Raw genomic sequence first — 13,792 nt, forward strand, 5'->3', positions numbered from 1 at the left:
CCGGGATGTTTGCGAGCCGTAGCGGCCACTGTCCTATTAATACAGGAAGCCAGGAAATTAACCATGGGGCAAAAGATGATTGTGTATGCACCCCATATGGTTACCACAGTTCTAGAACAAAAGGGGGGACATCATTGGTTATCCCCCAGCAGAATGCTTAAATATCAGGTGATACTATTAGAACAAGATGATGTAGAGCTCAGAGTCACCTCTGCTGTCAATCTGGCTATGTTTTTAACCTTGAATGAGGAGAGTGAGGAGCCTTTGAGCCACGACTGTTGTCTGCAAACAATTGAACAAGTCTATTCCAGTCGCTCACATCTGCATGACGAACCTTTGACTAACCCTGATCTGGAGCTATTTACAGACGGTAGCAGTTTTGTACAGGATGGGAAACGAAGGGCTGGGTATGCTGCTGTTACAACTACAGAAGTTGTGGAGGCCGAGGCGCTACCCATTGACACATCGGCGCAGAAAGTGGAACTGATTGCACTACGTCAGGCCTTGAGAGTAGCTAAAGGTAAACAGGTAAAATATATGGACAGACTCCAAATATGCCTTTGGTGTGGTGCACGCTCATGGACCCATTTGGAAAGAAAGAGGATTGCTGTCGGCACAAGGATCTTCTATTAGACACAAAGAAGAAATTTTACAACTTCTCCAAGCTGTCCAGGAACCGGAGGAGGTTGCTATAATGCACCGCCGAGCACACCAGTTTGGGCAATCCGCTGTTAATATAGGGAACCGTTTGGCAGATTACACTGCCACGGAAGTTGCACAACAAGGTATTCTAGCACTAATCCCAGATAGAAAGATACAGCTACCAGGGACTAAGCCTTTTTACAGTGAACTAGACCATAAATTTGCATTGCATTTAAAAGCAACAGAAAATCCAGAAGGATGGCTGATAACCCCCAATGAGCAAGTTATTGTGCCACCTCAATTAATGACACAAATAGCTGAGGCCAGACATAGACAAATGCATTGGGGAGTGGAGTCTTTGATTAACAGCCTCCAATCACAAGTACTTAGTGTTTGAATGACTAAGATTATAAAATCAGAGGCTCTAGCACCCCTGGATGCTGCCCAGGCTGGAGCAGGGCACTAGGGCTGCTCAGCTGCCCTGCCCCATGGAGCTCCGGCCCCAGGGGCTCCTTGGGGAGATGGCCACTCCCCACAGACACTGCAGTCCGTAGATGCTGTGGAAAAGCCATGAAAAGACCCTTTTTCCCCTTCCCCAGACCTTCCTGAAAAATGCAGATATCCCATACTGGATTGGGCTGCAGAAGAGAAGCTTACCTTGATATGACTATGTCTGGCTGGAACAAGGGGACCTGGATGGTGAGGGGGGTCTCAGATGCCTGGTTTTGGGTGGACAGTTCCCTTTACAAAAGGTACCTGATGTCACAGCCTCTTGACGAAACCCCCTCTCCTTCAGCATGGCTTTAGGAAGCATTTTAAATCCCAGTGGTACCCAGTTCTGGGCACAAGCACTGGGCAACAAAGAGCATCAAAGCAGCTGAGGTCAAGAGGAGGCAGGTGCAGTGGTGTGATGAGATGCTCAAAGGCCATGCAAAGGGACAATCAAACCTTGGAGGGCACGTGCAGGGCTTGCACAAGCAGGAGGCAACAAGAGGGGACAAAAGCAACTGCATTTTATTTGGGGTCTAGACAAAGTGTTCGAGCACCACCTCTATCACCCACATGCCTCTCCAGTCCCTCCTCAAGGGGAAATCAAGCCTTCCAGCCTGCAGAGAGTCCTGGGCTCCTCCCTGCCATGTGTACCCCCTCCCCGGCTCGCCACTGCTTCCTCTTGTGGTGTCTGAGAGCAGTGGGGAGGAACAGACCTGTCTGGCCCAGGTGATGGGTACCCAGCCCCTGTTTGCTGCCTGCCCCTCCATCCTCAGCCCCACAGCCCTGGGCAGCTTTTCCAGCCAATCATGTGCCCTCAGGGAGGACCGGGCTCTCCCCACCACTGGGCACTGCAGGGATGAAATATCCCCCAGGCACGAGGCTGAGATTGAAGCGGGGGGGGGGGGGGGGGGGGGGGGGGGGGGGGGAGGCTAAAGGGAGTCGCAAGTAATGCAAATCTCAGGCGGAGTGGTTTCTCAGCCTGCCAGAGGGAGGGCAGGGATGCATCTGCTGAGACTTTGATACCTGTGAATATTGAAATATTAAGATCAATTCAAGCAATTAGAGCCATTGCTCAATAGATGTAACCAAACAAAAGGGAAACCATTGTAACTTAGAAAATAATTAGTTGTAAGATAAGAAGCTCTGGAACAATCTCATTTTAAACAGCTTGGCCTTGGAAGAACAGATGCGCAAAGACAAGAAAGTTACAAGGTGATCACAAAACCAGCCTTGAGGGATAAGGTATATGTGATACCAGGACTGAGTCTGAAGACCCCTGATGACCACCCGGAGGTGCCAACAAACATGCGTGAAAGACATTAGCATATGCTAACGAGTTCCCAGAAAATCCATGAATGTGATAAGCATTACTTGGAAATATACTGAATATGTATATTAACATAGTATAAATACTTGCTGGTTTTGTCTTTTGGGTGTGCACGTTAGGTGGAGTTATCCCCCCCGTGCACCCAGTGCTGCAATAAAGAATGCCTGCTTTCTAAAACTTCAAAATAAGTCTTAGAGAGTGAATTATTTTGCCGCTTTCCGGTAACAACTTCAGCCCATGAAATCAGTAGGGGAGGACTGGGGGATCCCTCCTTTGACTGCAGTATTCAACCCCTCCCCAGCAAGCGTGCAAGAGGGAACCAGTCTGCAGCCCCGGCTGCCTGCAGCCCTCAGCAGGGGATGGTGGATAGGGCAGTGGCAGCTCCCTGATGTGCCATTTCCCCATCCAGGCTGTAGCAGTCAGTTGAATGGGTCCTGTGCCATAATAAGCCACAGGAACATCAAACCCACCCAGTGCACCGATCCCGATGACCTGCATCTCTGGATCTGTGAGAAGACAGTGGGACCAAGCTCCTCTGTCATATCATGATGGCTACTGGCCCTGGCACCACTGCAGTGAGTGTGTCCACGCCAAGCTCTTCCGTGCCCTGGGATGCGTAGGGCCCATCAAGTGTGCGTGGAGGAAAGCAGGGAGCCTGAGCGTGGGGCATGTTGCCCCCTGGCTTGGCAGGAAAGGGAGAGGGATGCAGGCACATTCCCCATGCTGGACAGAGCCTGCCTCCATCCCTTTGCTGCCATGGCAGCCCCTGGTCTGTGGTAGCTCAAGAGACCCCCTCCCCGGCAAACTGTGGGGCAGTAAAGGGGCAAGATGGGGGAAATCCCTTTGCAAGCTGCCTTCCTAGTCTCACTGCATGCAGGGGAGGGAGCACCTCACCCTCACCCTCTGCCTTCCATTGCAGTGCCTGTGCCCTGCACTGCCTCTGTTTCAGCCTTGCTGCACCCCTGCCTGGGATGTCCCATCCATGTGAGCATCCCACCCTTCCCTCTTGCAGATCCCTTCCCAGGGGCCATCCGGGTCTTTCCTGCCTGCTCCCCTGGCCACAGTGATGCTTGGGAATCACGCAGGCTGGGGGAGGCGGTGGCAGTGACCGTTTACCCCCAGATGACACACTTCAGCAGAGCAGTACGTGCCCCACAGCTCAGCCCCACACCTGCACAGGATACACTAGGCCTTCTTGAGCACAGGGGCTGGTGCACCATGGGGACCCCAGACCCAGCTGCAGAGCAGAGCAAACCCCGATGCAGCCGTGCAACAGCCCCAGCATGGAATGACCAGGGGACAGCACAGCCCCATACCCAGCCAAGTCCCCTCCGCACGGCAGGGACTTTCTGCCTGGCCCCATCCCGGTGTTGGAGATATGCGAGAAATAAAATAAAGGATGCTACTTAAGCATCTGTAAAGAGTTAACGAGGTGCAGCCCTGAGAGAAGGAACAAGATGACACCATCAGCCAAACAAAAGAAATACCAAGATAAGCACATTCTACTACTGATAAAGTCAAAGAGCTATTTGAACTGTGAGTGAACTATCCTAATTAACATAGTAAAACCACACCTCTAGAGGAGAAAAAGCCCCCTACTCACATAAACCCATCCCTCGCTGAGCATGCTTAGTAAAAAGATAGGATGCTGTAGCTTTAAGCAGAGATGGGACATAGCAAGGACCAATAAAAATCATAGAATCATAGAATCATAGAATGGTTTGGGTCGGAAGGGACCTTAAAGATCATCTAGTTCCAACCCCCCTGCCATGGGCAGGGACACCCTCCACTAGACCAGGTTGCCCAAAGCCCCATCCAGCCTGGCCTTAAACACTTCCAGGGATGGGGCCTCCACAACCTCTCTGGGCAACCTGTTCCAGTGCCTCACCACCCTCACAGTAAAGAATTTCTTTCTAACATCTAATCTAAATCGACCCTCCTTAAGCTTAAACCCATAAAGGGTTCTGCCATGGAGCAGCTCCTCCTCCTCTGACCTTGGCATTGTCTCTGTTGTGTCCCTCCGATTCCCTCCTCCTCTCCCTGTTTGCTCCTTCTCTCCATCTTCCCTCCTCCTCTCTGGCATTTTGCCCTTTCTTAAATATGTTTTCCCTGAGTCACTACCAGCTTGGCTGATGGGCTCTGTTGTGTCCTGTGGTGGGTCCATTGGAGCTGCCTGTGTCCAGCACGGAGCAGCCCCTGGTCTCTTCTCACAGAAGTCACCCTGCAGGCCCCCCTCTACCAAAACCTTCACACTGACTGCCAGTACACAATCCACAGGTGCCTTGCAGACATCCAGGTAGCTATAGGAACATTCAAGTTGTTTTTCCTGTGAAAATATGGAAGGAATATTCAGACAGAGAGGTTTTTAATCATAGCATGAGGAATATGCACCGGTCCAACACCTTCACTCCCAGATGTGGTGCTGGAAAGGGATCAAGAATCTTCAGCAGCTTGTGCCTGGGAGGGCAGTCTGGTCATCAGCCTGTCACGTGGAAGTGGAGCCAGTCCCTCTGTTGCTTTCCACAGCATCTTCATGAGGGTCTCACCCTCTCAGAGGTCCCAGGAGCCAGCATGGTCTCTGCAGCCCTCAAAATATTCCATAGTATGCATTTGTTAAATTGTACAGAGGAAAATGAAATATGACTATATGTGAGTTTGGATCTTCATATAAAGATAGTATTCAATATGAACTTTGAAAAAGTGTGCTGTAGTGACCCAGGGCATAGCCACAAACTGGGATATTGGGAAAAGGAATGTGGTAAAGTTATTATACCTTTTGCATTACTTCTTATATTTAATGGTTAACTAAACAGTATAAATATTCAACACAAATCAAACTCAGTAACTAACCTCATATCAAAGATGTGATGAATTTCTGACATTTGTAGTAAACATTACAGACTTCAAACACACACTTGATGTCTCCATTTAAAGAACTGCTCCTCAAAATCCAATTGTTTTTAATCATTCCACACTGTAATTTATGATTAATAGCAGATGATTTTTTTTTAAAATGCTAGATTTTATAGGCAATATTGCTTTTATTCTCTGGAGCCTGTGCACAGATTTAAGTACATTGTGTAATTCATCATTTGCCAGTTTTCTGTCAGGGACAGATGATTTGTTAACAATAAATTCTTTTTGAAATATAATAAATTGCTGCTGTTGTGTCAAACTGTAAAATAAGGGTAATTAAGCGTAGTTGTAAAAGTAGATACGAAAGTGCTGATAACAGTTGCTTGAAATGTATAAATGCTTACCATGTGATAACCGAGGTGTGCTAGCTTTGTGGAGTGACCACCTAGCACCCATCTCTGCGCAGACGTGAAATAAATATCTCAGCTCTGTGTGTTATCGGCTCTTTGCACACCAAGTAAAGAACCCCATTTGGGGACAACACCGGGAGCAGCTTGGCCCTGGCTTTCAGGCAACCCAGCAAGCAACAGCCTTGGCAAAGGAGAGAAGCTGCACCTGAACTGGCCGGTGTCTGTGCTGGCGGTTGGGTTTTTTTTGCTAATTAGCAAGTAAAGCAGTGACCTTTAGGATTGTACTATGTGATAGTGCCTTTCAAAAGCAAAAGCAACTTCGGCACTTGCAGCAGACTGACACTTTGTGAGACAAATAATCAGGACTTTAAATAGTTACTATACTGCACATGTGTACATGCGAAGATTAAACAAAATAGCCCTTATGTAACACTGCAGCCAGGCAAGAGCAGAGGAAGTCATATTCAACCAGGTGAAGATGCTCTCAGTTTATTATGGGGTCCTGTGTGCCATATATAGTTGATTAAGTGCTATGTGAGTTAGCTTGCTTGAAGAGCAAAAGGGTGTTAAAGGCAAGCATTTTAGAGGTGGCACGTGTCACTCTTGTCTGCTGGCTGAACTCACTTTGTAGCAAGACACAGCTTGTCTGCCCTTTGTTTTCTTGTGTACCACCACAAACACAGACTCAAGGGCATGAACCCAACGAACCTAAATAATACATGGGAATTTGACTGAAGCCATTTCAACTGAAATGGTCACTTTGGGGGCATTAAGGCCTGGGGCTGAGCCAGGCTGGCTCATGGATCCCAGAAGCCCTGGGCAAGCCTGTGCCACTCTTTGGGGTGGGGCTCCCCTCCCCATCCAACATGCATCCAAGAGACAGAAGTGGCAGCCTGAGTCGCTGGGACATTCAGGTTTTATTGAACACTTTAAATAAGCTGGGTATATATTACTAGCAATTATTAATAATAATAATAATAAAAAAAACACAAGAGTTTTGCATTCACCAGTGCATTGTGCAGGAAGGAGGAAAGCCAGCTCCCACCCTTGCCAGGGGCTGGGCAGCCTGGCCACGCTGTCCACCGGCCCCTCCCCCCCCAGCTGCTTGGGAGGCTCTGGGGTGGGACACGGGGTGGGATGGCATCCCAGCCCCTCTGCCAACACCCTGCTCCTGACCCCGTGTGACAGCGGGACATGGGGCACTGTGCTAGCTCAGCACCTAGCCCTCATCATTGGGCAGGCAGGGGGCAACACCAGCACTGGCAATCCTCCCTGGGCACTGATCCATGGGCATCGCCCCTTTCCCAGCCCCCTGCACACCTCTCCCCACGTCAGGGACTGGGTGCGCTCCCCATGCTTGTGAGGAAGCATGGGGACACCCACCAGCCCCACAGGGTCCCCCAACACACATATATACACACTGACCCCTCTGCCCCCCAGCCCAGCCCTGCACACCTCATGGCCTGGGGGGCCATGGGGGGTTCCTAGCTCATTGCACACCCCTTGGTGAGAGCTTGCAGAGGGGTGAGCCCTTGGGGAAGGAGTGTCCTGCATCCAGGGCTTGAGCCCCAGGGGCCCTGCGGGGGACCAGCCCTGCTGCCTGGGGCAGCACTGGAGTGTGCCCGGGGCATGGGCGTTACTGCACTTTAGTCCCTGTCAGGGACCCAGCACACCCCTGGAGCTCCCTGCAGACCCCCGAGGTCGATCCTGGTGGGACAGGCGCCTGAGCAGCACTATGGTGGCCACGGCACTGCAGCCACCAGTGGCCACCAAGTGATGAGTGAGCAAGGACAGAGCATGGGGATGTGCTGGGCTCCCACACCTGCCCAGTGCTGCAGCTACAGGGGAGTCCTGAAGGGCAGCCAGATGCAGCCCCACTCCCCAGGGGACCCTGGCACTAGGTCTGCGCCTCTGGCAGCTTCAGGCTGGGCTCCGCCAGCCCTGGGGCTTTCTGGTGGTGGCCCCGGTCATGGCAGAGGAGGCTCTTGGCCTCGCGGTTGAGGTTCTGGTAGCGAGGTGGGCTGGGTGTCAGCCAGTGGCAGACGGAGGCCAAGCTGAAGCTGAAGGGACCTAGGCAGCAGCCAGGGCAGGGTAGCACCTCGTTCTGCTCCAGCACGGTGCCGGAGCCATGCCTGGGCAGCATGGCTGTGCACTTTGTCTGCTCCAGCGCTGCTGTGCAGTGGATGCTGAACTCGGAGAAGCCATGCTCCAGCCCACTGCCCCAAGCCAGGGGTTTACTCACCACCACGTGGTTGTTGTTGAAGAGGAGCCCATTGGGGGCTTGCAGCTCTGGCTGCCAGGTTCTGGTGCCCAAGGCTGCCGTGCAGATGAAGTTGCTGTTGGGGGGTGGGGGCTGCAGCAGCTCAGGGCTGTCGGGGTCACAGTCCATCCGCTCCTTCACCCCAGGGCTGGGAGGGGAGGCTCGTCCCCAAGCCAGGGGGAGGAGGAGGGCAGGGGGCTGGGGGTTGGTGGTGGGATGGGGGGGCCCCACGCCCAGCACCAGGCCCTCTCGGCAGGGCAGCTCAGGGGAGGCAGGCAGCAAGTGGCACTTGCAAGGGGTGGCAGCGGGGGCCAAGAAGTCACACTGCACCTCCATGGCGGGCTTGGGCGTCATGGGGGTGCTAGGCTGGAGTGGGGCAGGGGGCGGCAGGTGGAAGGTCAGTGAGATGGCCGACTTGCTCAGCGTGTCAAAGAGCTTGATCTTCCCTCCCTTCAGGTCCTCGCACTGGGAGAAGGGGTTGATGCAGGACAGCGGCTCCTTGGTCTTGGCCCCACCGTAAGGCTCCAGTGGCCACAGTAGGGCGGGCGATTTGGAGGGGAACATGTTGGACTGGCTGTGGGACAGGCACTGGTCCGGCTGCAGGTGTTGGGTCCCCAGCTCGCGCAGGGCCAACTGCTCAATGCGGCTGGCTGGCCTCCCGGCTACCCCTGGGCACAGGCACAGAAACGGGTCACCAGCTGCCAGCAGCTACTGGCATAGGGTGCCACAGGGTGCCGGGCACCCAACAACCCAGGGGCACACCCCAGGGGGGGAAACAGCAATTGGCTCCATCCTGCAGATGTCGTGCAACCCCTGTCTCCTTCCCTGATGGCTGCTGGAGTAGGATGGGACACCCCTAAGCCCCCCTCCTTGCACAGCCCTATGGCCTGTCCTCGGGGTGCCCACATACCATTGAGTGTGGCCGCCGTCCCAGGTGTGGGCAGGCTCTCCCCGCCGCTGAAGAGGGTGGCCCCAGTGCCCTCGGCACCCGGCTGGTGCTGCAGGACGCCCTCCAGGCACTGCATGATTTCCAGGAACGAGGGGCGCAAGGTGGGCTCCATCTGCAGGCAGGAGGGGTTCCCTGTGAGGTCTGCAGCCCCCCCAGCACCCCAGGGCACCCTGCCCAGCAAAGGCAGCTCCCTGCCTCTACCCCTGTGCAGGCAAGGCTGCCTGTCCTGCCTGGCTGCCCTGGCAACGGAGATGGGAGGCTCACACTGCAGCAGTGGAAAGCAAGCTGGAGGAAGGCTGCTGGGCAGTCAATTCCCACCATGGTGTGGAAGGTGGTGACATCCAGACCAAAATCCTGTACCAGAGAAAGGAGGAAGAGTAAGGCCAGGTCCCCTGGGGCACCACATAGCCCAGGAGACCCAGGGTGATCTGGCCTCCCCCACCTGCTGCACTGTCACCCAGGGCTGCAGACCTGGCAGCACCCCAAGTTGGGTCAAGGCTGGGGGATGCTGGGACACAGGTCCCTCCTGCTCTCTGCCTGAATTCAACCATCCCCTTCTCCCACCCGGGCTGACTCTGGGCTCCTTGGACAAGTCATCATCAGAGAGCATCCCTTCCTGGGCAGCAGCACCTGCTGCCAGGAGACATTTGGGACACAGCATCCCTGCCCCACGCAGAATGGTCCCCCTAGTTTGGTGAAGTGGCCTCAGCTGAGGTGCCGCTGCCTGTTGCCCTCCCTCCCCATCCTCATCCCAGGGAGTCACCTCAGTGCGGGGCAGGTAGTCAGGGTCAGCGGGGACACGAGCAATGGTCTCGCACAGGATGATGCCGTACGCGAACACATCGGCCTGCAGAGAGCAGGGAATCACTTGGGGGGGGGGCCTGCAGCCCCGAGGTGACATACCCACCCTTCTGTAAACCCACAGCCCCCCTCCTCCCTGCAGAGCAACACTGCAGTCCCTGCCACCTTGCTCCTGAGGGATGCCCAGTTCCTTCCCTCCATGTGCCCGACCACCCCCAGGGCTGCAAATCCTGCAAACTGCCAGCAGCACAAGCCTGGATAAAGCCCTGCATGCAGCAGCCACAGCACATCACCTTCTCATTGTAGATCTCCCCTCGCAGCACTTCAGGTGCCATCCAGTATGGGGAGCCCACCACAGCCAGCGGTTCCTTCTTGCTGCCCTCGCTGGGGGACATGGCAGGATGTCAGGGGCCACCTGCAGGTCTCTGCCTCCATCTCACCTCCCATCCTCCCACTGGGGCAGCCCGAATCGCCATCTCCATCTCCCTTCCTGGGCCAACCCTCCTCCATGCACCCCACAAACTTATGTCTCCCCACTCACACCATCCCCTTTTCCATCCCCTCCCAGTTAGCCCCAAATATGTCCATCTGTCCAATGAGTCCCCACTGATGGGGACCACCCCCACCATCCCCCATCCTTGCCCTTCTAGCTGCACCCCAAATGTCCATCCCTCCCCGGCTCCTGCTCCAAGTGGGCTGTAAAACCCCCACTCCAAAGATAGGGATGGACAGGTAGACGCTGCCTACGCACCTGTAGGTGGGGATCTTCTCCGCCAAGCCAAAGTCACCCACCACAGCTGTGTAGCCGTTGGCCTCGCAACGCACCAAGCAGTTCTGGGGGCACAGGAGGACTCCTGTCAAACCACCTGAGCCAGCCCTGCCTCTCCAGCCACTGCTCCTGGGATGCCCTGGGCACAGCGCAGCCTCCTGCTCCCCATCCAGCTGTGCCTGGGCAGCAACGTGGGTACGGGACAATGAGGGCAGCGGAAGGCCCCATACCTTGGAAGTGAGGTCGCGATGGAAGATGCCCTTGGAGTGCAGGTAGTGCAGGCCACGAGCAATGTCAAGGGCCAGCTTGACACGCATGGACCAGGAGAGGGGCACAGGGCTGTCCAGCAGCTGCTCCAGGTTCCCACCGTTGATGTACTGATGGGAAGAGCCGGGCCATTGCATCACTGTGTGCCTCCCCACCAAACTCCCATCTCTCACCTCAAAGCATCCTCCAACCACCCCACGGCACAGCCCCCCAAGCAGACCTTGCCCTGCACATGTGCCACTGGCCGAGAAAGTGTCCCCATAGCCATCGCCATCCCCTCTCCAGGCCCTGCCCACAGGAACCCTGAGACTCATGGCTGTCACCCCACTCTCACCTCTGTCAGCGCATGCAGCTGTCCCTGGTGCACACACACCCCCATGAACCTGTGAGACAGAGGGGACCTGAGGATGGCTGCAGTGGGGACCAGCCCCAGGAGCTTGCCCAGCTCCGGTAGCAGCTCGCCCAGCTCCGGTAGCAGCTCTGACTGGGGATGGCAGTGGGGAGCAAGTCCTACCTGAGGATGTTGGGGTGCGAGAGGCGGTTCATCAGCTGTACTTCCCGCAGCATGTTGCTCCGGTTGCTGGTCAGCTTGTTCATCTTCAGCACCATGATCTGCCCAGACTGGCGGTGCTGTACCTGGAGGGGGGTGCAAGGGTGGCTGAGCCCCACATGTCTTGTTGAGCTTCCCCCACCACACTACACTGCCCAGCCCTCCTGGAGAAGCGCTGGCAGCTCCTGCAAGCCATGACCCCAACCCCACTGCAGGGACAGACAGGTGCAGGATTGGAGTGCACTAGGAAAAGCTTTTTCAGGTCAATATCACCCAGCTAGACCCCCACCAGCATGGGATGGAGGACAGAGGGGGCACATCGCCCCTGAATCAGGCCCAGGGGTGGCCAATGCTGCCCTGGCACATGACCCCAGCCCCATGGGGCATGGTGCTCGGATGAAGCTATATATTTAGCTGTCCCCAGCCCGACACTGTCATGCGAGCTGGGGGCCTGGCCCCCCGCCAGGAACAGCAGCTGGGAGCGCAGCCAAGCATGGACACCCCTGTTCTCTGGCAGCCCCTGGCATGTACGGGGCGAGGGACAGACACAGGATCCCCTGCTCCAGCACTGTACCAGGGGGCTGAGCCAGTGCTGGGGGTCCCCTCCTGAGTGGGCACTGGTGGTGAGATGGGACCCCCTCGGAGCAGCATCCAGGGAGGAAGACACTCTGGCAGGTCCCAGCTGCCACCCCAGCACACATCGAGCCATGCATGGAGGTGCAGGCATTCCTCGGCACTGCTGTCAGCTCCCTGCTCTTCTCCTTTTTTAGTTGATGCTGGCTGAAGCTGTGGTGCTGGTGCCAGCCCATGGCCCGCCCCACACCCCCGCACCCCAGGGATCGCCTCCCCAGGCAAAACACAGGGAGCTGGCTGGAGGCAGGGTCCCCAGTGCCCCCATCCTGCTCTCAGCTTGGCCCCAGTCCCCATCACAGGGAGAGGGCTGATGTGCTGGGCCCTTCGGGGCTCTCTTCCCACCCCACAGCAGGCATCGCTTCAGGGAGCATCCTGGAGTGCACACTAAGATGGGGACCTGTCCAGTGCCCAATATCCAGGGGATGGGCAACAGCTCCCTGCCACCAAAGGTCCTGGGGGGAAATTATGTCTTTATGAAGATCCCTCTTCACATCTGGGTGCATCAAAGCCAAACCAGCCCCAGGCAGAGTGGAAGCAAGAGGCAATAGCCTGGCCAACCCCTCTATGCCACCACCAGCTCATTGAGTTCATGGAAAGGCTCTGAATAATTCAGCAGCCACCTGCTTGCGGGCACCCCGCTCTGGTTACACCTGTGTCACCTCCCAGCCAGCTCCAGGCAGACTGCTGGGACCCCAGTCTGCCTCGTTCTCGCTGAGCACTGAACAAAGCACCTGGGCTCAGGGATAGCAGTCTCTGCTGCAGGGAGCACAATCCTCCAGCCCTGTGCACATCCAGGGTGTCCCATCTAATGGCACCCCTGGTCCTCCACATGCCCACTACCTGGCTCACCCCACCCCATCACTTGCAGTGCCTGGCACTGCTGTCAGTCCCATCCCAGTGCCCAGGGGCTCCCTGCCCACACCTGCACCAGCAGGCAGGGCAAGGGGCACACCCACACTATCTTTGCCATCCCTGTTTTCCCTCCACCCCATCTCTACATGTGGGGTAGCTGGAGGCAGCACCAGTCACAGAAACAGGGCTCTCAGCCTGGCCCCAGTGGCTGTGTGTGCTTTAAGGAGGGGACCTACCTGGCCAAAGCAGAGTGGGCAGGGTCTCCATTGGCCCCTCCAACTCCCTGCAGAGCCCCAGCCCAGGCCAGAACCTGCCTGGGAGCACCCCACTGCTGGCCCTGCAGACAAAGCCAGTGGGATCCCCCAGCCCTGCCAAGCCCCCGGTGCTGGGTGCTGCCCGGCAAAGCCCAGCGCTCCCGATCCGGATCACCCAGTGGCAGTGCTGCCTTACCACACCACGCTTCCAGGCTGGCAGGACTGGCTCGGTTGGTTTGGCTGGCAACAGCAGCTGCCAGGCACCAGGGCCTGGCTCGATGGTGCAGTCAGACTCAGCCCCACCAGGATGTCTGTGGGCAGTGAGGCTCTGGTGCCATGTGCCCACGATGGGAATGCCAGGTGGCATGCACAGTGCTGGCACTTGGTGGCCATGCACTGTGGGGCTGGCTGGGTCCCCGCCAGCAGCAGTGTCCCTGCATCAGGGAACAGCCCCCAGTGGGCATCGGCTCAGCCCTCACATAGCTGGGATGTGCCTGTGGCTTAATTCCTCATTAATAAGCCTCCTGCCATTGCAATAGGCTGGGTCAGGTCCAAGTGCAGCTGTACAACATCTAACGCCTTAATCCTGGAGGAGAGGCAGCCTGGGGGAGGGAAGGTCTGGCGAAAGCCCCTTCTCTGGGATTTCTCCCAGGGACCCCGGGGAGCCCCTGGTTGGCACAGTGCTGCCCTGGTGCCCTGCTCCAGGACTCTGTCCCCAGGGGCAGGGAGG

The 13,792-nt window shown here is 56.2% G+C and overlaps 1 protein-coding gene across 2 annotated transcripts in view; it reads right to left on the minus strand.

Moving 5' to 3' along the window:
* Positions 1 to 6,628: 6,628 nt before the first annotated feature.
* Positions 6,629 to 13,792, minus strand: part of LOC142599170 (dual specificity testis-specific protein kinase 1-like) — a 376,984-nt gene continuing 369,820 nt past the window's right edge. For both annotated transcript variants that reach the window (XM_075738961.1, XM_075738960.1), the window contains 9 exons: positions 11,288 to 11,409; positions 11,108 to 11,156; positions 10,737 to 10,883; positions 10,489 to 10,571; positions 10,031 to 10,121; positions 9,700 to 9,783; positions 9,201 to 9,290; positions 8,898 to 9,048; positions 6,629 to 8,655 (listed from right to left, as the gene is read on the minus strand). In XM_075738961.1, coding sequence (XP_075595076.1) covers positions 7,625 to 8,655; positions 8,898 to 9,048; positions 9,201 to 9,290; positions 9,700 to 9,783; positions 10,031 to 10,121; positions 10,489 to 10,571; positions 10,737 to 10,883; positions 11,108 to 11,156; positions 11,288 to 11,382 — 1,821 coding nt within the window. In that variant the 5' untranslated portion in view covers positions 11,383 to 11,409 and the 3' untranslated portion in view covers positions 6,629 to 7,624. The remainder of the gene's footprint in view (positions 8,656 to 8,897; positions 9,049 to 9,200; positions 9,291 to 9,699; positions 9,784 to 10,030; positions 10,122 to 10,488; positions 10,572 to 10,736; positions 10,884 to 11,107; positions 11,157 to 11,287; positions 11,410 to 13,792) is intronic.

Source organism: Balearica regulorum, chromosome W, assembly GCF_011004875.1.
Source record: "Balearica regulorum gibbericeps isolate bBalReg1 chromosome W, bBalReg1.pri, whole genome shotgun sequence".
Taxonomy (NCBI): domain Eukaryota; kingdom Metazoa; phylum Chordata; class Aves; order Gruiformes; family Gruidae; genus Balearica; species Balearica regulorum.